Raw genomic sequence first — 26,312 nt, forward strand, 5'->3', positions numbered from 1 at the left:
GTCAGAGACTAAAATTGCATGCTATTTCACATCAATTGCCCAGTTGTTTTAAAGAGCACAACAGGTATTCATAAGGAAGTGCTAAAAGCAGTAGGGACAGAGAGACTAAGTTGTAATTCAGTATCTCTGTTCTCCCCATTTGCCCCTTCTGCCTCCATCCTCCTACTGCTCCCAGAACGTTTCCTCCTGTTCAGCACTGTGAGCAGAACACATTGTTTACTTTGAGACAGAGCAAGTGGACCATAAGCTAGCACACACCACCTGTAAGCTTCCTAGCCAGAAAACAAGCACCATCTCTTCCCCCTTTAGCAATACAGAGATCTGAGCTGAGGAGACATGTTAGACAGCTGTAGCATACCACTGGCAGAGCTGCACTTCTTTCTTCAGTCATCTAAGTTTGCTAGTTTGAGCACAGCAGCCATGGACTGCAAAGACATTAGAGCCAAAGGATATCCATCAATAACCAGGAGATCAAATACTGGTAACAAGGGTACCCTCCCTCCAGATCCACTGCACAATTTCTGGATATGACTAAGGCTTTGCTAGAGGCAGGAATATCATGAGATTGCTTCTTTTTTTCTTTTTTTTTTTCTTTACTGTCTTTGGAAATCCTGTAGAGGTAAAAGACGATAATAGTAAAAGACAATATGGCTTATTATACTTGTGAAAAGATGAGCTAATAAGATTGTGATGTAGAGGGCACCAAAATGATCATCAAGAAAGAGGGATTTCAATCTAAAAGAAAAATAAATGCCTGTTTTAAATCCACTGTACATTTGAGTATTAAGAAAGGCAACGTTTATTAAAGTAAAAGAAAATGAAAAAAGGGTTCTAGCTATTACAATAACACAGCAAATCTAAGAGGCTAGGGATATATCTATTGAATGAAGCCTGAAAGATTTGAAGTAGGCCCTTGGCAGAAGACAGATGCATTTTCATAAAGGAGTATGGGAGTATTGCACTGGTGGAAGGACACCTAGCTGATTACCTCCATTGTTCTCAGTCCATTTGTTAGCTATTATTAGGCCAATATTCTTTCGCAGGCCCACAGTAACAGAAACTATATATACATGTAGGTATGTGATAATGCACATGCTAATCTACACATAATTGAAATTATTCAACTTCAATTTTAGTTAGTTTTAAAAAACACGGGAAAAAAATGTGCACAGTACAGCAGCACTCATTAGATTGTGCCAATTCCTAATTTAGGAAACAAAAAATGTATGGTTTCTCTTCTTCAAACTGGGAAAAAATGTAGTCAGGAAGCTAATGAGCTGAGTATCTTCTCAAGTGGCACATGACAGCATTAAACTAGAAGTTTATTCATCAGTTATCCTGATATATCATTGATTTGTTGTATCAGTCTTCACCCTGCAGATATTTCATCTGCTCTGTCTTACAGTTAGCATTAATATGAAGAGAGATAACACCTGATAGTGCAGCAAAAAAAAAAGAACACTCGGATTTTTTTTTTTTTTTTCCAAATGTAAAGCACTCTCCTGAAGAAGCACCAGTCTATCTTTGGTATTTCTAAAAGCTATCTGCTTGAATAAATGCACCTCATCTATCAAGATTTGGTAAGTATGTCACTGGAATACATAGACACTTCAAATGTCAGAGCACAATGATCATGAGGGAGGATGATAGGGAGAGGGAGACAATTGAGAGGAGAGTTAACAAACACTATGCAGAGCAGAGGATAAAGGAGGCAAAAAACATCTGAAAGTGCTGCAGTTAGGAATAGGAAAACAGGAAAGACAAGAGAGCAGCCTACACTCAATCTTTTCTTTTACTCTTGTGATCATTTCTAGACAATTTCTTGGCCCTCTTACCATACTTGCTTCTGACCTGTAACAGGCATGGAGACAGAATAGTCAACTTTTCAAAGAAAAAAAAAAAGTGATGGCTTTGTGACTTTCAAGTATAACCCAATTACAAGTCGTTTTCCAGCACAACAAAACATCCCATGAATAGTAGAGAATACCACAGTATCTTCATGGTGAACCCATTTGAGGTCAGTGGGCTTTGTAGGCAACGGTTCTACTTAAGTATCAGAGCATCTTGATTATATTAAGTACTAGATGACACTGTACGTGAGATCTGCTGAAACTATTTGTGATTTGTTTTCTATTCCATCCAGATAGCTTAACCAAACTGAAATAGTCCAAATATTTTAGAAGTTACATTACCTGTCAAAGGAATGGAACTGCACATGATGCTCAGCACCTCCATCACCAAGTACTCCAAGGAAGGCTGGTGGCAGAAGAGCAGGATCCACTCCTGTTCCATCACCTGGTGTGCTTACCAAGCTTCTCAGGATGTCTTTTACATTAACATTTTTTGCAGCTGGCACAGAAGTTGCGGGCTTACTATCTTCAGTTTCTGTCTCATTTCTTCCCTCTTGAGACTTATTTACTTCTAATGAGAGAGTGCTAAGTACTTCACTGATAGCATCTGGACCTGCACTGACATTCAGAGGTCCTGCTTCAACACCACCAACTGAACTGTTTGTTTGCCCTGAAGTTGGTTCCTCCCCAAGACCAGAGTCCCTTCTTCGTAAAGATGCTGTACTTTCTGAAACTTCAGTGGAGGCTGAACTTGAAGCAGTGAGAGCAGCAGATGGGTTTTCCACATCTGTTCATACCAGAGACAGAACAAATTTGAAGTTCATTATTAACACGACTGGATTCACTACAATGCTCCTAAAAAATTAACACTAATAGGTGACAAAGGAAATAACACAGTTATAACTACTTCCTCTTGCCTACCTACAGATTTAGTATTTAAATATTTAATATGAAACTTGAAACAGAAGAAAATCCTTCCCATTTCTAAGAAGCATAAAAAGTCTCAACACCCAAAATTTGAGAAAAAAGAAACAGAAAATACTGACTCAGTCAAAGAATGAAAATGAATTGATTGCCCTAACGAGTAGCAGCAGAAAGAAAAATACAGTCTTCCAGTGGACACAAAAAACTGCCAGTCTACACTTATGCATGCTTGACCTTAAGCAAGGTAGCAATTTTCTGCAATAAGCATTCATGAATGCTTAGCTACTTCAGTGAGATTACACACCTCTATTTATTTATAAGATTCTTCTCAGAAGAGAAAGAGGGAAATGGGATACTTCCATGTTATTTATTTAGGCGGTTATAAATAAAGCATATATTTCTGTACAATCTGAAGTGGCCTTCTACAGAAATTTAAGATGCATCAGCCACATTACTACATTTAGCCAAATAACGACCATTTCACCTGTAGCAGGAGTTCCATTATTTTCATTCTCTGATTCCTTGAACGACTGGCTATGGTTCGGTGGTCTTCTTTCATTCTGGGGTTCCAGAATATCTCTGTATTTTGAAACCATGAGCACAGAAATGAAATATACAACAGCCAAAGCCAAGAACTGAGCCTGTTTACTATCCTCCTGTAGAAAAGGACACACACACAGATTTTCTATTACAATTTCAGCAGCATGCTTATTTTTCTGTAAAGTATGCCCAGCGCTACCATAAACAGACTGAAAGTAAGCTGATATGTCAACAATGGAAGAACAATATTCTCTAGTCACAATTTGCCTCACCCATAAAGCTGGAGAATACAGCAATTGTATTCAAGTGGCACTAATCCCTTCATTTTTCATATATGACAACTTTGACTAAGGTTATGTGCTTTGACTACATGCTTCCACTTAGTGCAGGGACTAGGTCCCCTTTATTTACAGGTGTTTCCTCTACTGCATGATTACTCATATTTGCCAAGATATTAACATTTGCTGAAATAGTACCAGACAAGTGTAGTCAAGAAAACTGAAAAAGTATTTCTAAATTATTATATATCAGTGAAGGAAGTGGAATAAGTTCCAGAATCCAAGTTACTTTATTTCATCCTCAGATTGTCCATTTGGATGTAGAATATGTTAAATTTAAACAAATGAGGCAAATACGCATTGGCATTACTGGTATAACGTTTTCAAGGTTTTGTTTTTTTTTAAATCTTTCTACAACATTTTAACGTGAATTATTCCAAGTGCCTCTTCAGGGTACTCAGTCACTCCTACTGAAAGACAGGAAAGACCTATGCAGCCTGATGTGAACAGACATAATTATTGTTTTTTAAAACAAAAAAAGTGAGAATATAAGATGTGCTCAATTTTGAAAATTGCATTGTTAGGATTATTTTAGTTGCCACCAGTACAGACGATTAACTACCTATTCATTACTCTTTTGAACAGTGATACTGTACTGAATGAAGTTTGTTTCAATCAGTAATGCCTGTAAGTGTGAAAAACAATAGTTCTATCCAAACTATTCTGGATAGCACAAAAGCCATTGGGTCATTCATTATACTTGCTAAATACTCTAAATATTGTAAACTAAGTTCTAGCATACCAGCTTGTGGCTGATGACTCAGAGCCATTGTAGCTACTGTATTTGCTTACAGAGGGTTTTTTTTTTGTTTTTTTTTTTTTTAGCAATCAATCTCAATTTCCTCAATATCAGCTATAAAGTTGCTGACATACAGCAAAGTTATTTTTAGTCGATTCAAGCCGAAAAAGCATATGCATATATACAGCACATACACACAAATTGATTCCTCTGAGGGGACATAAAGGAATTACAGATGGCCTCTAAGTCATAACTACCTAGAAAGATACTCATCAAAAAGTATACATAAACATCTTCCTGATACATAGCATATATAAACAATTTGTCTATGTACAGCATGTGGAAGAATATATTTGTACTAGAAACAACATATTTAACATACAGGAGTCTTGAAAGCCATAGGCAGAATTCCAGAGAGTCAGTTCAACTTCAGACAACTGCATAACACAGCAAGCATGTAGCAAATAGAAGTCTAGGTACAACATAATTTGTAACTCACTATATCTCTGAAAACTACTGCTCGAAGTCTATTAATATCCATGTCCTGCAGAAGTCTGTCATGGTCTCGTATTGGAGAAATTCCGCCAGTCACAATGTCCACTGGACTCTATTTTAAAAAAAGCGCAATTGTTTCAAAATCAGTTTTTAAAAGCATTCTATGAACAATCAAGCATGTACAAATCCCCACTGTACATCATATTATCATAACTAGAAGAACAAAGTCACAAATGCATTTCATATTTTAAGGGAAAACAGAAATCTGAAATTTCTTGTGACAAAATTATTTCACCGTGGAAGGTTATATGTGTTCATGTTCTTCAGCTCTATTCAAGTATCAGTAGTACAGTTATAAATTTAAAAGTCTATCCCTCTTCACACAGTAATGATTATTAACTTTGGTGTTCTACAATGTGCTCTTGTAGAGCACATATTTACCTTTGCTGTGGATTTTCCTGTTCCTGTAAAGCCCTGCATTGTTTTTTGGTTCTTCGCAAGGTCTCCAACAGGCTTCATCTGTGCATGCTGTTGACACTCCAAGCAATTTCTTACTGCTACTGCACATACTTGAAGGGAAAAGAAATGTTAGGAATTACCCTGGGAAACAGTATTCTCTATATCTCTTACAGAGATATATAATACATCTGTTTATTACTTAAGCTATAAAGTTTAAGCACATCAGTAAAAATATTTTGCTTCCAGAAGTTTTACATAGTTGCAAAACAATGCTCAAAATACATCAATAATTAATACTCAACTATTACAACACATAAGTTATATCTAATGAATGCTTCAAAGTTATTACGTTAGCATTATTACATTCTTTTTTCATCCCTCACTGAAATTTTACCATGCATTCAATCTCATGAGCTGGGAAAGGTGAAGAAGCTAAATTTCACAGGCTAGCAAGGAAGAAAGAAGTGATACACTAGTGAAACATGTCAATAGTTGTTTCACAATGCTCTTGGACTAAACATTCTTACGTTACATGACATTCTTTTTTTTTTTTTTTTAAGCTTCAAATTGTACCTGTTTTGTCTTCTAATATTATTTTCAAAGGAAAAAAGAACTACCCCACCTCTATACCTGTTTGCATCCCATAAATCTTGTTCTACCTGCACAAAGTTTTAATTGCCTAGAAAGGGAGAGGAAGGCTAGTTACTGTTGTTGCTCTGAGCTGCTCTGGCACTCATGCAAATTAAACTTTTCATTGCAAAATCTTACAGCATGCAACTGGCATGAATACTCTCCTGTATTAACTGGATGGAGATTGTGATTTTATTACTATTATTATTTTATTTTTAAGTAATGATCACTTTCATTCAATCTAATTTGATACAAACATACTACAATTCTGGATACAGCTACTAATCACTTTGAATCCTTTAGAAGTTTACATCTCTAATTTTCACTATTCCTTCACCTTCTGAACACAAGATTTAAACCTCTTCTCTAAGGTAAACCTGGGAATGTTCACGCTTTTATACATGGTACAAGATTTCTTTTTTCTTAGTGATCCTGTATTATCAGTCTCGATTATTTAGGGAACTTTGGAAAAAAAAAATTTCATGGGTAAAATGAAAATATACATCCACAACAGTCAGGCTACCAAACTTACTTCAATCATTTGTTTTATTTAAACTTCTTAAAGGGAAGAAAAAAAAAACCATGCATATGCATTATAGAGTAGAGTAATAGTAAAATAGTAAGAGATCCCAAGGCATCTTAGACTAAATTTAGTCTTGACTTAAAAAATAGAAAATAAAAGAACAAGCTATCAGTAGCTAACTATTTCATGATAGCAAGATCCTATGCTTATTAAGTGGTTTTATTTACTTACCTAGACGAAGACATTGTCGCAAAATTCCTCCAGATGACATATTTTTCTCAGATTCAATTTCAGTGAAACCAAGAGAGCTTGCAAAAATTAACACATCCACAAGGTTGATTAATCTCTGGAGAAATGTTAAAGATGCTTCTACTGAAAGTCCTTGAGTCGGCTCAATATTCTCCAATTCATGCTGCACAGAGGAAAAAATTGCAAGCAACATTTACTTCTTTACAAAGATGATAATTCGTACATATCAAATTAAGAAAAATGTATGTTGGAAGTCTGTTTTCAGTCAAATTCAAAAGTAGCAATTCATCATATTCTAGAAACAATCACTAGTATTGAGATTTAATCTTATTCCAGACCTCTGTGGGACAATGAAGCTAAGCGACTTCTTTTTATCTCATCAGGCAACAAGGGCAGACACCCAATTTATCTTAGAGAAAGCGTGGAAATAGCAAAGGAAGGAAAGATATTTGTGGAAACACCCCCTTCATATTCCTGTTTCCCAAAAGGACAGATACAGTAGTTAATATACTACATAAAGAATGGTGTATACCCACAAGAGAAATTTTAAAATAAAAATGAAATTTCTTACAGTAGCCGATGTGGCAGCAGACAGCAATGGCAATATACCGCCACAAGCCATGATCATGTTGTCCATCACTTGAGAGATGAGGTGAATTGTGTTGTGTACAAATATGACATTGTCACTGCTATTCACAAAGTCCATCACAGTTTTTGTAGAATGGCTGCCCAAAACAAAGAAGCAGGTTTCACAAAAATACTTGCAGAACACAGCTGTATTTGTGGTATTTTAGCATCTTTGTTTAAAAAATAAATAAAACAGCTAGGAATAGGACAGCAAATATCACCAGAAGATTCAACTGATGTACCTTAGCCTAAACCTATAAACACCTTCCCCTTCTGTTCTGAAACTTCTCCAGATTACAGCTTGCTAAAAACATCAAGATGCATGCTTAAACATTATTTGGATAAAGATGCATTCTAGGCTGGTTCTATGATTATCTGCTATAGTGAAAGTCACTGTATCTGTCAATACAATAGTTTCCTGGAGGTACAAACTAGATTTTAACTTAAATCTTTGGAAAAAAGGTTTATTATTAAATATTAATACAAAGAAATTAAAATCAACAAAACACAAACAAATCCAGTTAAAAAAAAGGAAACATTTTCCAAACAAAACCTACACTAGAAATGTATTTAGCTATATCTGAGGTTGTCCTGAGCAGTTCATTTACTCACAACTTTAAAATGACAGTCAAACAAAAATCCACCTCAGTTGAAATTGTATTTCAATCACTTAAAAACTATTTATTCATTCCTACATTCATTTTTATTAGGTCAGTTCAGTTATACATTTCAATTTAAATTTGACATTCAGTACTAAAAGCTGATAATAGACAATTTCATTTAAGTTAGTAAATCTTAACTTAAAAATGCAGAATTATTACTGATTTCAAAGTTTCTGTTTTTTACTAAAACCATCCTGATAATTACATTCCAGACCAATTACAAATTCATTTTTAAATGCATATAACTAGAATACTTCTGTTCACAGAACCCTAATAAAGCAGCAACATGATCTGTGTAAATATGGAAGTAGTAAATAGTACATGTATTTCGGATAGAATTTTTTTAGTCCATACTTAGATATGTGTAAAAGATAATTCGCCTTTATCAGGAACATGAAAATCATGGTCTACTTGAAATCATCAGGACTGCCATCAGGACTTAATGGTGGCTAGAAGGTCAGCCAAAATATAGGTTGAGGGTCTGCACCAATATACATTTAGGTTTGTAAGGAGTCTTTAAACAAAATCTAAGAATATTTGGGTATAGGCCACAGAAGAAATAAGGTTATTGAATAATGAGTAAAATACCAGATGTACAGACTTCAAAGTCAAAGAGCGACTCTGATGCAGTTTCAACAAAACCTCAGGTTAACTACTGTTGAAATGCCTGTCTAGATCATTCCATGGAAAGCACATAAATTTACCTTCTCCACATCTGTATATCTGTTTCAATGGAAAAGAGCAAGTCTGTGAGCAAGCGCTGATGCATCAGTGACCACTTAAACTCAGGAATACGGAACACAGTTGACCTAGAGTCTCTTCTCTGTCCATCTGATGTAGCAGCTAGCTCTTGTCCTGAAGAATCTTGCTGTCTTGAGCTCTGAATACACAATTTGTAGACAAAAAAAAAAAATCCCCACACCCTGGTTATTGGCTTCTATGGCATACACTGAATGGCATTTCACAGACTTAAGAGTATACATACTGCACGTTTAGACTTTGCACATAGGTACAAATAAAGTTCAAACTATTACACAAATACTAGTCTACAGCTGCACTACCACACCTGTCAGTCTAGGCATAAACAAGCAGCAACTCAACCTTACCACAAGGGGAGTATAGGTTGCTGTAGACAATGCTTTTCCTCCTTTAAGGAAGAATGGTGCAGAATGAAGAGCATCCATTAGCAGGTATCTCTGCAGAAGGGAAGTACTCAAATACATGACCATTCAACCATGAAAAGCAGTGAAAATCATGAAAACCACAGCAGTAGACAACAGAAGCCCAAATTTCAACTTGCATTAAAACGTAGGCTGACATGACAGTGATAACCACATCAAATTTTAGTTTCAAAAATATCTATTTTGTGTGCCTGCAGAGAAGACAGAGTAAAAAATATTTTCACAAGTTCCATCAGGATATCATAGAACTTTAGTGTTGTTTTTTTTCCACAAAAGTACTGTTTGTTTATCAATAATTGTAACAGTTGTGCATGTAAGTGATTAGACTGAAAAGAGGTAAGGGAAAGTTAAGTAAAAAAGCAGAAAAATTCTAAATAAAATCATGTCAAAATACATAAATGTTTCTATTCTTCAAACTTAGGAATGGAAGCAGTGACACAAATAAAAGATACAGCTAGCCAAATACTCCACCAACATCCATAAGTGGCTAGACAAAGAATGCAAGTTTAGAAACTTCACAGTACACAAATTAGTAAGAATTACAGCTGTTTTAATTAAGGGTTGAAAGTGTTCTTTACATAACTCACAAAAAGTTCACCTCCTTTTATTTTTAAGCTAGGCACACAAAAGACAGGTAGAAGTTACCTCAGGTATGGACCTGGCGGGCAGAGGTGCTTCTAGGCATGTGCTGGCTCTCAGTTCCAGTCTTTCTGTATCTGATGCAACACTAGAAACATCCAGCTTAGCAATTCTTTTTTCAGATGCTCCAGCAGGCTCTGCTGCATGTGCATTTCCTTTTTCAGCTGATTTTTCACTAGGAACAGTCTTTTCTTCCAGTTTCTTTTTCCCTTCTGAATCCAGTTGAGTCGCTACTTCCTGAGCTGCAGAATTTGCGGTTTCTGATAATGCCAGTTCTTCTTTTTTCCCATTCATGCCAACATTATCCTGAGGTTTTAAAAGCACAGATTCAGATTGCTTCTCTGTCACTTCTTCCTGCTTTGTCACTTGATTTTCATTGGAGCTATGCTTTTTGTCTGTTTCTGCAAATTCTTCTGAAGGTAGAGTCACACTGCTTTCCTCTTTCAAATCAACAAAGTCATCCTCATCCTCCATCTCTACTGTTAATTTTTCCACTCCCTCTGGACTTGCACGAGTTTCTCCTTCCGAAGTAGTTTCTATTTCCAATGAAGCAGCTACTGTTTCTTCTGTAAGTTCCCGAGGTTTGCTCAGAGAATCTTCAATTGCTTCAGCTAGTCCACTACTAATTTCTGAAACACTGGGGTTTATTGCTTCTGGCTCTGGAGAAAATTCTGAACTAGGCATTGCTTTTAAATCCTGTTCAGTCTCCCTGTCTTCCTCCGTTGTCTGTTCAGACACTGAATGTGTTTGCAGGTCACCATCAGACTCACTTTTTTCAGTATTGGACTCCATATCATCCTGGAAAGAAGGAGCCGCAGCAGCAGCAGCTTCTTTTATCTCCAAACACTGTTGCTTTCTTGCGATTTCTGCTCCTTTGCTAATTCCAGAAATTGTTCTTATTGGAGCAGAAGGACCTATTGCACTCTCTTCACCTCCTTTTTCTTGGTATTCCCTGTACATTTGAGAAAGACTCTCTTTGTGCATTTCAAATGTTACCTAAAAGAACAGAGTTGGAAGTACATTAAAAATTACATACCGATGACCATTTACTCTGAAAAACTCAAAATCATTGTTCAAATCATGGAGTTACACCACAAATTTGTATTGGATGCTGTCCTCGTGATAACATTTAATACAAGGTTAAAAATAAATTTCATATTGCATATATCGCTTCAACCAACAGCAAGAATTTCTTAAGGGTATCTGATATTCTTGACTTAAAAAAAAAAAAGTAGTACCTTAAGGAAAAAATCCTAGAATGACTCCAATGACAGGAACTAAGATGTTTACTCAGTTTTAGAGAATATTTCTGGTAGAAGTTAAAACATTTGAAGTTTAATATTTGTAATTAACACTGGTATTATTTCCTTTGATAATAACAGTCATCTGTGATTTGCATTATCCATGCTACTTGCATTCATTTAATTGTACAGGATGCAAATAGAAATGCAACAATATAACATCCAGAGAATTACCAGATTTGAGTTAGCTGATAATCTCAACATTTTGTAAGTGGGGATGCTTTGTAATAAGTAACAGGGGCACTTATCGTGGCTGGACTTTCACATCATTTTAGCACTTTAACCATTCTCAACAATTGGCAAAGAAGAATAATCTTTTCTAAGCAGTTTATATTTAAAAAAAAAAAAAAAAAAAAAACTACAAACAAAAAACATCTGAAAATGTAGCAGCAAAGAGAATCATGTAACAAAGCCAAAATCCTGGGGACTGTTAAATGATACCTAAAATTCTGCAGAGGATTTTGCCTCAAACTGCTATTCACTCTGACTAAAATAAATAAATAAATAAATAAATTACAAAGCCTGATTAAAGTGAGACAGCCTATAAATAAGCAAATATTTTTTATGTATACAAAACAAAATCCAGGTAGAAAAACTCTCTGTATACATACTGACAAAAGTCATTTGCCCAAACAAATAACTTGGTGCTAAAAAAAATCTCACTGCTTAACTGAAGCTTTTATTTCTCTGTTATCAAATTTAGTTTATCCATAGTTACCTGTTTAAGATTTAGATTTTTCTCCTATATCAGAAATGCCTATTTATTCCCTTTATTCTGAGAGAGCTGAGAAACCATAACCTGAGTTCTCAACATTTCCCCCATATAAACTGCAGATGCATATTGTTTTGTTTCTCTTAAACTGTTTCCTTCATCATAAACATTTTCCTTAAACAACATAGAGTAGTACATTTTATTAAATATGAATGTACATTTTCTTCTTAGTTAAATTCTCAAACGCATTAGTCAAAAGCTAAATACGTAGGTTGAAAAGGTAATAGAAATTCTAGTTAATCAGAAAAGATTAGTATTGTTAATTAATGATAAATATAATTAATATTAATAATGAAAATAAATTATAAATAAAATATAATATTAATAACAATTAATATTTCTAGCAAGTTGTGTTGTTAATATTAGCTCTTTAACAAACTATTTTTTCCAGACACGTTAATGTACTGTAGGAGCAGTATACTTTGCTAACACATTATTTGAAGCATGTTATTTGCTCAAGTTGAAGTAACTGAAACTTGAATCTCTAGCAACAGAACTGGGAAATCCTCGTTCTGTTTTAGAAAAAAAGTCTTTCCATACTAGTTTCATATCTGTTATATACAAACAAAAAAGTGAATGATTACAAAAAACTAAAGATTCACCCACCTGGCACAATGATCTACAAAATATTTGATTGCTGAGTATTGCTAACTCGATTTGGTTTGCTTGCTTGTTTCTAATTTCAAAAATACTTCTTTCCAAATCCCCTCTGAACCACACCAAAGCCCAGATGTCAAAAACAACCCAAAGTAGATCTTAATAAGCAATGTTAGACATTAATGTTCAAAAACACAATTAGGCAAAGACGATACTTTTGGTGAAATACATTACTTTACTGAGTAGAAGGAAACTTGACAACTTGAGCTGATCTACAGCCAGCTTTCGCTCTTCTCCCTCTCTCTGTTGATTCCTCCATTTCCACAATTACTAAAAAGCTTTATTGTAACAACTTCAAAAAGAGTCAACAAATGAAAACACTGTTGGCATATACTTTCAACTGATTAATCAAAATCATCCCATGCTACTCTCTCTCAGGAGAGTTTCCTGTTGCATGCTTTGTTTTTCCTAATAACCTACATGTGCTTGAAGTCAAAGTGGTACCATACGTGTTTGTATTAATTTTGAATGTTAACATGTGAATCATAAGCAATAAACTGAGCAATTTTGTTTTTCCAGCAAAGTCTGTTGTAAAATAAGTATGAATTGTAATGACTGCTTATGTTAGAGATGCAACCAACTTTGCAGCACATCTTCTTTGCCCGCATTAAGTCAATAGCTAAAAATACACCACATGACAGAGGGACACAGTAAAATTTTACAGTCTCATCTGAAACAGGGAACAATGGTTTGGAAGGCATTATAGAGCAACCTCCTGCAACACTCTGAAAACCAAACTGTGCTCTTCAAGATTGTTAATTGCTACTACCAAAAAGAATGTGGCAAGAAGGTCAATACAGACAACTGTTATCTTTACAGATGGGCAATGTAAACTTCTGGGCAAATAAATCCAAGCATAATCTGATGAGAATCTATATTGATTGAAGAACAAAGCAGGAAACCGCAAGGAGAGTGACACTGAAAGAAAATTAGAAAGCACAGAACTACAGGAGCACATCACACACACACAAAAAAAGCCACCTCAAAATGAAAGCCATTTCTAGTTCCACCATAAACATCAGAAAGATTTATATCATTTAATAATAAATGGATTGAACAGTGTGCTTCAAATAATGTTCAAATTAAAATAGCAATATACAAAATAAGGCCGACTACCTGTACGACAGCATTTTTCTAACTTGTGTGTCAAGTTTGGGGTTTCCTTTGTACAAAAAAAAACTAGAAAACATTGATTTGCAAAATCCAACTTTTCAACAAGCATGTGTAAACAGTTCTGCTTATTATATTGAATTGTCGTTTGGCTTGATACAGTGGTACTACAATGAAGACATTGAACAAAATTCCCCCATACTTCGTTCTGTGTCATAGCACTTATGAAGTACACAAGTTTGAAGCCAAACAATACACCCCATTAGAAAATACTTAAGATTAACAAAAGCAGTATCATCAAGAATGTAAAATTAAACAGAAATTATTAAATACAAGTAGACAGAGATAATATATAAAAGTATTAAACATTAGGACCTGCAAACCTGCAACAACTGAGAAGACTACTATCAGCTTGGAAAACCTTAAATGTACTTAAGTAAAGTCATTTTTTATTTTCCTTAAGGCCTTTGCAACTGTAAAGCTGATAATACAAAATTAATTACTAGAAATTGTTCTAAATTAGTGAGCTAAAAGGCCAATCATTAATCTTCACCATCATTTGATGGGTAATCCATAGCTGTTTGCAACGCTCGGAATGCATGTCTACATACCAGTAGCTAAAAACACTTGTGAGCTAATAACTGCAACATTTGCCTTTGCCATTAATTTTAACTTAATTTGACATCCAACATTTACTAATTGGCAAGGAGAAAAATTAGCGTACAGCAAGGAAAAAGGTTAAGATGATTGACATTTGCTTTAAAGAACATACAGAAAATATTTTAACTACATGTTAAGATTTTGTCCTTTTTTCCATTATCAGGTGGGCAATTTTGTAGAGTAGAGGCAGGGAAAGTCTCCCAGACAGGCCAGACAATTACACCGCACTGCTCTTTCCTTTTAGTCTGCTCAGTGCAAACTAGTTCCTGTGCTGCTGATACCATCAATAAACTCTTCATAACTCCAGAAAGAGTTACAACTTTCTAGATCTCAACAAGGACTTTATTGACCTGTTTTTCCATTTCTCCGTTAGCAACGGTAACTGTTCAAAAGTGGATACTGATCCCCAAACAAAAACAGGTCTGTTGAGATTGGTGGCAGCAATGTCTGTAGATATCAAACCTAATTTTCAATTCAGTGAAGTGAAAGATATAAAGGTGCAGTGTGCACCGTACACTGACTTACAGTCTATAACCTACTGACCTGAGGAATCTCAGGGTTATTTCTGAACAGTTATGTTAGACAGACAAGAAAAGCAAATTCACATTTATTATGCAGGGCACCACATATAAGAACTTCCTAGGAGTCATCCGTGCTGCTTTCAAAAAGCATTCACCGACATAAAAGTGAAAAACAACAGGGTGAAAATTACCGTACCAATACATTTTTATGTTCCTGTATTTTCATCTAAGTAGCAATATTTTATTTATTTATTTATTACTTTTTTTCTCCTCAACCTGAGAAAGAATATGCATGCAAATAGTTGCTGGAATAAAAAAAACAAATACAAATTATGTTGACTGGTACAAGTCTTAGTTTATCTGAGGGAGAAATTTATATATTGGCTGTGTTTTATTTTCAAATCTAGTCAAGGTATACATTAGTATGCCTATAGTAGGTGGTGTTACATCACCTCATAGTAACAACTGGAAACAGCATACCAAACACATTCACTCATTTTTGTTAATGCAATTATTACTTCCAGTTTGTTTAAACTACGAGACATAAGCACATTATCTTCTCATGGTACTTATTTCCTTTCTATTCCAATTTCTGCCAACTTTCCTACAGTTCAATAGTGAAAGTCTCCAAGGAATACTACTGCGCCTTGTGCCCATTTGATGTTTCATTATTAATAAAAATATGTTGTAGCTAAATGCAGTGTTGACCACTGTGCATGTTTTAACACCCAGCTAGAGGTCTTGTGCAGCTCTCCTTCTGGTCACTGTTCTCCTACATATCCATATGTTGTTGGAAGCCCTGCAGAAGCGACCACAAGTTATGGCATGGAGGTGCTATCTCCTCTGGTCCCCAGAGCCACAACAAACACAGGTAGCAGCAAGTACAGAGGTATGTCTCAAAAACTGCAGCAACTCCAAAGGAGGCCACAAACAATTCTTGGGGCTGCAGACAGTTCCCATCTTCCAATGCTTTTCCATTTAGTTATACATCTGAGAATACATTTTCTCTTCAAGTCCTCTTAGGAAGACTATCTCATACCTGTCTGCTACTTCCCCCCCCCCCCCCCCCCGAAGTTGTTTCCCCTGCCCATGTGTTTCCCCATTTCTTCTTTTTGAGGCCTTGGGCATTTCTCAACAAAAGGTAGGTATCTTTTATACTTTCTTCTTTTAGGGCTTCAGCGTAGCTCCATCAACTCACCTGATCCTGTTCTTTCCTCCTCCTAAGTTCTCAGTCTACTTTGCTCACTCTACTCCTACCTCCCATTTCAGTCTTTACTTTCAGTTCAGTTTAATCAAATTTTAACTTCCTGCCTTTAGCCATGACATTCCATTCACCCAAACTGAGTGAACAGTGAGATGGAAGAGCTCTGCATTAACCATACATGCTGCATTCATAAGAGCCCATCAGTGGTTTATATCCCTCCTTCCAACTATTCTGCCTGCTGAATAATGAAATCACTTCCTTCTCAGGGGCACTGATCAGGAAAAGCCTTTCCATATGCCACCTACGAAAGAAACTAACAAGGGAACAACTAGAAAAGGACAACTTGATCAGGATCACAGTTTGAAGCGAGGATGCACATTCTACTCATGAAGTTCTTTCTGCTCACCAGAAATCAGGTGGTTCCCCCGAGATTCATTTAGATCTAGAAAAAGCAATATTTTTATGAATAGCTATTTACACCATAAGAATGAACCCCATATTTAAGTATTTCAATCCTGCTACTGTAAGTAATTTGTACCTCCCCTAGCTTTGCTTCCAAAAACCTACAGTAATACAATAACCCCCTTGACTAGCTACCTCTGCTTCTCCCTCAGGACAATGCAGACACACTTCTCAGATGAAGAACATCTGAAGCCTTCAAAATGCCTTAGAGTTAAACATTCCTGCCCCCACCACTGTAGGAGACCATCTCCTAACCAGGGGAAAACCATTCTCAGCAGCTCAGGAATGCCAATGGGATTTGAACTCAAGAGATGCTGATAGACCGTTACTTTCTGAAACTACTGAGCCATGTCTCCCTCTCTACAAATTCAAGTTTTTTTGTCGTTGTTGTTGTTTTTAACATTTCCATCATATATTAATTCCTTCACCACCTCATCATTGCTGCTTTTGCCATTTTCCTGCATCTGACATAGTGATGAAAATCAGGCAAACACAACATATGTAAGCCCTACACACAGTTTTCTTTCTTTTGCATTACACGAGTGGGGCACCTAAAACCATACAAATTTACTTAACACTTACCAATGTTTATTACAATCATACTTCGGACTGAAAACTAACAACTGTGTAGAAATACGTTGTATTTTCAAGTAGTAATATTTTAAGATTATACTTCTCTCTATTTAGATCAGTGAACAAAATAATAAAATATTTTCCACTTAACAGACAGTAAAATTGTAGTATGCACATATTAAAATTTCTGAGTCATACTAAAATTTTTAGAGCTACTGAAAAGATTCAGAATTTACCCAAATGTTTCTCTTTAACCAATTCATATGATAACATGAAGCAACTTCTTAAGTAATAAAATGCATATAAGAGCCCAAAATAAGCAAACGTTAGTTCTTTCCAGTAGTTTAAAACCCTGAAATAATTCAGGAGCATATTATACTGCGTAAATCATTACATTTTTTCAAAACTTGGGGAACCTGAAAGGTCAAAAAGGCAACTTGTCCACTATTCTTTATTTGTTTCCTATTATTAACCACAAAACCATTTGTTCTTTTCACCAAGCAACACTAATACAGGAATGAAGTCTAGAGCCTAGCTGCCATGGTTATAATGTTTAAAAAACTCAACTTCTTCAAAGCTTTCATAAATTCAATGCTAGCTGATTACAACAAACCTGAGTTTTGATTTAATTTTTTCATTAACATTTTTATTGATCTAGAAGCCACAGATGAAGCACATTTGTATGCAACATGTTAATATTTGAAAACCAGTAAGAAATATAATATGGAAATAGCAGAATACATGAGTAACATTAAAAAAATTGGCTTTAAAAAGGTTACACACACCTTTTAAATTCTGCGTGCAAGGAAACCAATGTAGTGCAATTATGCTAGAAAAGCCGTTGCTGCTTATAAAACGTTGTGCAGCTGTTGGAGGAGAGGGTTACAGTGACAAACAGCTTCCCTGCTACAAAGGTGGCAGGAAATCTATCAAACTGGACAATAAAATTGCAATTGAGTTTCTTTGGCTTTTTATAGCAGCTGCATGTATCTTGATGTGTAGCTCTGCAAAACCTATCCAATTCTGTAACACTATTCCTTTATATACTAGTTCTTTATCATAGAATGGTGTTATAAATTAGTGGTAAGAAAGAAGCAAAGGGCTGTAAAAAGGAAAAATAAGCAGTAACCCAATACAATTAGAGATGAAATAATAAAAACGCAAATTGGTTATTCTCTTACCAGTGTTAAGGAAATATTTTTCTTCCCATAACTCCCGCATTACTTTGAAAGCATACTAGAAATCAAAAACATCTGAGATGCACTTAGCACCTAACAATTTGCCCTCTGAATTATGTCTATACCATGTAACGTATGAGTCTATTTTTGTGATTCTATATGAATCTCAATATTGGTATAACAGGATACAAGAATATTATAAATAAAATTAGACAGATTAAAAATTCATTATCATTAGATATTGATATATAAGGACATCTTCAAGTGATTAGTAAGGTTTTGCCATGGAGCTTTTTAGCAATTCATCGTGATTTATGTTGATATAATTAAAAGACAGCTATGAAAAATCACCTAGCTTTTTACCGCTAGCTGCATAAAATGCAAATATTATTTATTAAAAACCTTAAAATAGTAAAAGCATAAAAAGGTGAAAAAAATCCCATTTTAAAACCTTTGATCATTGCAGTATTATTCATCCTGCTGTTATTAAGCTAGTTTTTGGTTGCTTTTGTTGTTTAATCATTTTCCTTTGTTTTTGTTGAGGTGGATAATATTAGCACCAACGTTCAAACAAAATTATCTCCCTCAAATTCATTTTAATTCCTTCAAAATTACTATATGTCTCTGCTGCTAGCACTGCCTGAAATCGCACACTTCCAACCTTGCCATTGTTCAACTTCCTCCAAATTAGGTTGGAGGAAGAAAAAATCCTTACATATTAACCAGAAAGCCAACAAGTCAGACTTGGGGCAACTGATACAATAAGTTAATTCTACCACCAAGGATACCTTGCTATACCAGCATGCCAGGAACTGAATATGAAAGGACATCATATTCTCACTATTCTCATAAAGCACATATTCTCATAAAGCACATCATATTCTCACTTGCCATGGTACTGCATAAAAACCATACACAGCCTTCATCAAAAAAAGGTCAGAAGTATCATAACCTGTATCTCATATTTTTGGTATTTTGTAAAACCAGATCTCGTCATAATATTTGTCCACGGGATCACTTAAAAAAAAAAAATAGGCAACAACAAAAAGATTTAAGTCTATGAACTCTAGACCATTGATTAGCCACATTAAGTCACTAAATTAAGATACTGACAAAAAATCTATATTATTACTTTCATACAGAAGCCATTTAAATGGGATTTCATACATTGAGTTATCTTACAACTCATAAACAAGTTAAAGAATAGAGCTAAAGCTTATAGAATATGGAGAAGGTAATTTTTAAATTCAATACACCAAAATCCTGTATAACAGAGGTAAAAAGGTGGTCTTTCTTCACCTCTCTATCTTTTCCCAGGCTTAGTTTCCCAGCAATTCCAAACAAGCACAGAAATGTTTTAAATTATGCCAGTTTCTGTAAGAGTACATCAGGGATCTTCACACTGGCTACAACTTGCCATTGAACGATATACTCCACCTACACCCTCTGTGTCTTGAGGTAAAGAGAACAAACAGATTTGAGGACTGCACAGCCAACAGAAAAGATGGATGATTAAGGGTATTTCAATAACTAAAATGTAATCTTTGTAAAGGGTTAAAATTTGGCACTTTATTCTTCACACCTGGAATCCATTTAGCCAAGTGCCTGCTTAATGATATTATTCTATGCACTTTTATTATATAGATTTCTACATTTGTGTCTCCATAGCCAAATAACCACAATCAAGCTATGCATATTATGAATAAACAGAACTGCCAAATAACAGTATTCTTACTGTCTACAAAGACCAACTTTCTTGGAGTAATTCATACAAAACAAGGACCCTCAAATGCTAACGATTCCTTAACATCATAAAATGATCACTAGGATTCAAAGACTTGCAGATGTTCTCTTTTTACGTGGTTAACTTCCATGCATTTAGAAAGATGCAATTTAAAGTTTAAGTCATCTTCAATAAATATTTCTGATAAACCGTAATTATTACAAGGCTCACATTGGCCTCAATTTTTGGTTAAGAAAAAGGTAGGGCAGTTATATTTTATATTACTGTTATTTGCTTGGAGATCCACAAATAATGAGAATATAATTTTAGTTGCAAGTACAACAACAAAAAGAAGAAGGCTAATAGTCTTTCTCATACTGCAAGGATTTGCGTTCTCACTCTGCATCCCATGACAGCTTAACAGCTGAAGCATCTGTCTTAACTTTGATATCTTTGCTTTTTACTGGTTTGTTTTACAGCCTTTTCATGTTGCTTAAAGGTATTTTTATGAATAGATACGGTGCGCCCCCTTGTGTTCATTCCATTACTGAAAACCCACACCAACAATAAAATTATTCAGAAAATGCTCCTCAAACGGTTCTCGCTTTCCAAAATATTTGTGCCATTTTCTGTAAAAATCAATACTCTAACTATTTCAGCAACAACAACAAAACATATTTGTTTGAAGTGTTCAAATAACAAAATTAATACTTTTTTGTCAAATATTTGAAACATTTATATCCAGTAACAGAAACAAACCTTGGTTTTTATTTATTTATTTATTTTAAATACTGATCTTCACTACAAGACTATCAAATTGTATGATCTACCACTTTAAGACACGAAAATTAATTATATTGCATAACAAAATTTCCCAATTATTTCAAACACTCACCTTTGAATGTGTAATAGACAGCGTATCCACCCAAACACGCCAGCCACCCCACTCATATTTGATTGCATGGTAGAGAAGAATTCGAAATATGGTATACACCATCTCAGTTATCTTCTGTTCCTCAGAAGTCTTAGGATTAAAACAGCAAAGAGAAAGCATCCACTCCTGCCAGACAGAGCACTGCAACAAACTCCTGCAAAATACACACACGTTATTAAATCAAATTTTAAAATACATCTTAGAAATATATAATCAGCCAAGTATGGTATCCAAAATCTTTAAAACCACTGCTGTATGTAAGATTATCTAATTTTATGTATCAAAAACTATATTACAGAATTTGCTGAACAGCTCTGTCTGTTTAACCAGGCTAATCCACTAGCATACCTTGTTACTTACACTGCATATTTGTATATACGGGCATAAAGTAAGTCATCTTACCTCCTATTTTCTCTGCTGTTATTAAAAAGTTTAATCATATCTGAGAGAAATGCTCGCCGAACCTCCAGAGTTTCTGGTGTCTGTGGAGAATTACGTAGCAGGATTGCAATAACCTTCAAAATCTCTGTAAAACAGTTAATGAGCAAGGAAATATTAGTACTAAGCACAGTTTAAAACACTGGACACCTTCCAATACTGTTTGTATGCTGATTTCTACAAGAAAAATAATACTACATAATATATACACACACTGAAAAGAAGCAAATCTCTATCTGAGTAGAAGATTTAACTATTACAAATCCCTTTTTCTAAGAGAGTTCACAAACCTGCTCACCCTTCAGGGGGATTTGCAGGCCTATGCAGCTGAAGAAAACTGAAACAGAGTTAAATTAATCTGGAATTTTTTTGAATTACCAGGTTTAAGGAGCACAAATGTTACTGAATGACAAATGACTTTAAAACAAGCCAGTATCAGAACGTGTCAGAACCTTTTTCTAAGAAGACAAAGTTCACATAATACATCATGTATAAAATCAACATATGAGAAAAATTCATAAATTTTGCTCTCCTTTATTAAGTGTGAATTTTCAAACAATGCGACCAACTCATGATAGTTCTTGACAATTTTTGTTATAAAATTATGTTCAAGGACGGGTACAAAACCTTCCTTATTTTAAGTTTCACCTCTCGTTATATTCTAGGAACATACTGTTTTTTGTTTTCCACGTAAACAGCCAAAACTGTGGCTATCTTTTTGAAGCAATGGGACATTCGCTGTTCTTGTTACTTTAAAAAAATTAAGTTCACTTTGTAAATCAACTAAGATGCAATTTGTACACAATCACTGTGTTAGTTCCCTCTTGTACAATTTCTCTAAATTTGTATTAAAATCAGCACCAATCTTAAAAAACTGATCTATAAGTCAGTTGTCCCTAATTCCACACTCAAACCTTACACTGCAAATAAGCTGTATTAATCACAGCAGTAAATGCCAACTTCAAAAATATTAAGAGTATACAAATCTCATCACATCTGCTTCATACGGATTTACCATAAAGCATATGACACTACAACCAGATTTTTCTTCTCCATCTGCTTTGCTTTCCTTACTCATCCCCACTTTCCACATGAAGCAAACCCACAACTGTGACCTACATTTAATAACAAAGCAGCTATGAAGTTAAAAAAATCTATATATCTCCAGAAAAAAAAGCCAAACTCCCAAAGCTACCGTAACTCTATTGTATTGTATAAAGAGTATATTAATAATGCATAGAAATCAAGAAAGGAGGTCAGTATTTCCTCCTAGTTCAAAAGACATCTAAAGTTTCATATCAAGATATTTTTCCATAAAGTAACCTAAGCAAAAGAGTGAGCAGATACATTTCTCCCCTACTTTCCATCTAGCATTGTTGCACTGAAGGTAATTTAAAATGAAGGCTGTTTCCGTATTTCACGTAATTTAGTCTGGCATCACTAAATAATGCAATCAGAATTGTGCTGGAACCTTAACATGTATTAAATCAAAATATTCTGTGCACACAAGTCTTGAAAAACTATTTCATAACATGACTGCACAGCCAAAAGGGGTGAGTTATGAACTCCATACACAGTTAGACATGTAAAATGCCTTTCAAAAGACTGAAGACTTGCTTCCTAAATAGCTCCAACTAAATGTACATTATCTCATCTCTTTTATGAAAACCTGTGTATAACTGAGATTAGAATTAAGACTGGTGAAAGTAATTAATAAGCACTCTCAGAAGACTTTTATTCTGGTATCACTTGGAAATTTATATAAATTCTTACGAGGATTTTGTATCTTCACTGCTGAATCTGGGTCAGGATGTTGTTTATGTATCACTTGTGTGCAAATCTGTTCAGTCAGAATCTAGAGAGAAGAAAGAAGATGCCACGTCAATGTCCATAAGGAGAGCCTACTGAAAAATAGTTGGATCCATCTTTTACACAGCATCATCATTTCATCATAGTTATACTTATTATCCAGTAATATATTTTCACCTTACTTATTATCTAGAATTGTTCATAATGAGCATAACCAACTTAGGCCAAAAAAAATGAAATAGTGAGCTTTGGGAAAAAAAAAAAAAAAAAAAAAAGCAGCATTCAGCTACATCACACAAAGGTTTTGGTGTCATCTGGAACATATCAGCACAAATATGTAAGCAATTTTCTAACAATGTCTTACAAATAATTATGAAGATTGGATCCTAACTACAGTATATTACTACCTCAAATAGGACATTGTATGTGGTCATGGTGATTAAGCTTGTCTGAAGCATCAGCCTTTCAGCCAACAAAGAGAACAATCCATGTCCAAGCATGACTTCAGCTTTTCTCCTAAAATTGTACAGAAAGATAAAATAAGCTTACATATTAAAATAGCTAAAAAATATGCCTCAAAAATCTAAAATTACTGAAAACATTTTTTTTGGTGTTGTTTTTGGCACCTTAAATCTTTCACTTTGGGGTAATGAAAAGTGCAAGTGTAACAATTCTGGAAGTGCTAGTCACTCCCTGAAGACAGACATCTTTTTTTTCATAAATGTGGTCCACTCACTCATGGGCCCAAAAAGATGGAACACACCTTTCTTGATAAACATTAAGGCAAATACATCTTTGTCCTCATTTATCTCAAAAACACGTTTTAACCATGGACAGCGATCTCAAGCGTTATCTAGCATTGTAGCAAAGTTCCCAGCTAACTCAGCTAATGAATATCAGTATCACACTGTGTGTCACAGCTCCACAATTTCATGACTTCCACGATAAAAAGAAACAAATTTAAAAAACATGCTGATAAAATATATCTCAAAAAATAGTGGAGAAATCTGTGCAACACTTCCACTATTCAAAGTAAGGACAAATAGCACTGATGTATGTCCATAGCCTTAGTAACACAGACGTGAAGGTCATGACTGAATTACAAATAATTTCACAGGTAAATTACCAAGCAGGCTCAACTGAGAATGATTAGCAATTCCTACATTAGTCACCTCAGTAAAAGGGCAAAAACTTTTATGTATTTGTAAAATACTCTTCTGTTGTAGAGTAAAGATAAATATTTATCTGCTTTGACTCTTGAGCCATGACAACCACATATAGTCTTTTATCTTAGTTAAATTCACATCACAAAACGGCTTAGACACACAGGCAACCAGGCACATGAAAAAAAAAATTAGTAAATTTGTTCAATATTAGCGCAGTTTTAACCAATTTTATTAAGAAGGTTTAAAAAGCCATTTGAGAAATCTGAAACCTAATTTTCAGTAAGCAATATGGGTTTCAATCTCAACAGTCTAATTCTTGCTACTGATTTCACTGGTATTATGCAAAAAGTACACTTTAAAAAGCAGGCAGACAATGCAAGTAAGAAATAAATGAACTTGATAAGGAAGCGATAATACCTAGACACTAGTAATACAACCATGTCAGAAATGGATTAATGACAAAGTGAAGAGTACTTAAAGAATAGCAGCTGCTATTTGGTGAAGTGTATTTAATTATTAACCACCAACATAGTTTTATTTTATTTACAAAAAAATGCATACACTCAAATACATGATGTACATATAAACATATATACCACATATATGTGATTTTATATGTACATGATTTTATAAGTGTCATAAGATGATTGCATTTTTTTTTTCCCTTCTTCTCTTTTTTCTTTTTGATAGACTTAAACCAGTACTTACTTTGGAGCAAGATGCTTTAAGAAATATCCCATCACTTTCAGAGCTTGCACCCTGATGCCTTCACTTTTTGATGCTAGAAGCTTGTAGACAACCCTAAGCAGAGAAAACATAAGGCTTCCTAAAATATTTGAAATATACAGCAGTTTTTGGCTTGGAAAATTAACTGAAGTAAAACGCAAATGAGTTTTTCTGAGGCTATTTTAAAAGGATGACTATTAATAAAATCAACTGCACAATAGTTTCTGATTTCACATTTTATAATTAGATTTAAAAATTTTATAGTCAAATTTAACCATCTCCCAAATATCAATAGCTAAAGCATATATATAGATAGATAGATACATAGATAGATATAGATCTGTAAAAAGGCTACTGCGATTCCTATATGCAAAGCTTTATTAATCTGATATTTACCCAGAAAACTAAACAAGCAATTCTTTTAATGTATACCTGGCTGTATAGGTACAGTGACGAATGAATTTATTTATTTTTTTACTACCACTAACATTTGCAGACAATAAAGGTAGCATTCTAGTCGAAATACAAGGGCCTTGAAAAGGAATTCATTTATACAACCCTCTTTATACAAGGAGGCTCTTGCTGAACACAGCTATACTAGCAAATACTCATGTCTTCTAGAAATCAGGTTTCTCAGGTTGGAGCCACAGAAAAATTAAAAACCAATAATTAGCGACAACTAAGGACATGCGTTGGAAATGATCTGCCTGGCAACCCATTCTCCAAAGCAGCATTAAGTTATGTCAGGATCATTTGCCCATTCAACTGTCCCAGATTACTAGAAAGCTTCTCATCTCTACATTTTTAAAGCAGCATTCCTTCTCAGGAAATTTACCTTATTCATTGAATCAAAAGTGGGTTAAATTATATTAAAATTTGTTTAGTGTAGAAAAGGGGAGTAGGCAAATTAAAATTCCTGAACAGCCCATATTTCAGAAGTCTCTAACTTCAGAGTTCTTAATTTAGTAACCACAAGAAGGAGTTTTCAAAAGTAAAATAGTCTTCAATGTAGTTTACCTGTATTTTCAAAAAAAGCTGAACAGTTCACTGTTAGAATTCTGCTGCTGTAGGCATCCACACCTTAAGCTAGTTGGTAGGAGTTGTTTTCCTTATTGACCAGCTGCTACAGGTGATTCTAAAAGACTTATCCAGTGCCTCCAGAGATCTCTGCTGACAATAGAGCACTACCTGACCACAGACCTTAGATGAAGGAATACACCCT

At 34.7% G+C, this 26,312-nt stretch overlaps 1 protein-coding gene across 3 annotated transcripts in view; it reads right to left on the reverse strand.

The window, feature by feature from the left end:
• The window catches only part of LRBA (LPS responsive beige-like anchor protein), a 390,502-nt gene that overhangs the window by 306,855 nt on the left and 57,335 nt on the right, over positions 1-26,312 (reverse strand). For all 3 annotated transcript variants that reach the window (XM_084516786.1, XM_084516785.1, XM_084516787.1), the window contains exons 18-30: positions 25,073-25,165; positions 23,606-23,714; positions 23,163-23,244; positions 21,354-21,477; positions 20,913-21,105; positions 9,863-10,852; positions 8,741-8,916; positions 7,319-7,472; positions 6,730-6,910; positions 5,328-5,455; positions 4,891-4,998; positions 3,259-3,430; positions 2,193-2,637 (exon numbers count right to left, since the gene is read on the reverse strand). In XM_084516786.1, coding sequence (XP_084372912.1) covers positions 2,193-2,637; positions 3,259-3,430; positions 4,891-4,998; positions 5,328-5,455; positions 6,730-6,910; positions 7,319-7,472; positions 8,741-8,916; positions 9,863-10,852; positions 20,913-21,105; positions 21,354-21,477; positions 23,163-23,244; positions 23,606-23,714; positions 25,073-25,165 — 2,955 coding nt within the window. The remainder of the gene's footprint in view (positions 1-2,192; positions 2,638-3,258; positions 3,431-4,890; positions 4,999-5,327; positions 5,456-6,729; positions 6,911-7,318; positions 7,473-8,740; positions 8,917-9,862; positions 10,853-20,912; positions 21,106-21,353; positions 21,478-23,162; positions 23,245-23,605; positions 23,715-25,072; positions 25,166-26,312) is intronic.

Source organism: Aythya ferina (genome assembly GCF_964211825.1).
Source record: "Aythya ferina genome assembly, chromosome: 4".
NCBI lineage: Eukaryota > Metazoa > Chordata > Aves > Anseriformes > Anatidae > Aythya > Aythya ferina.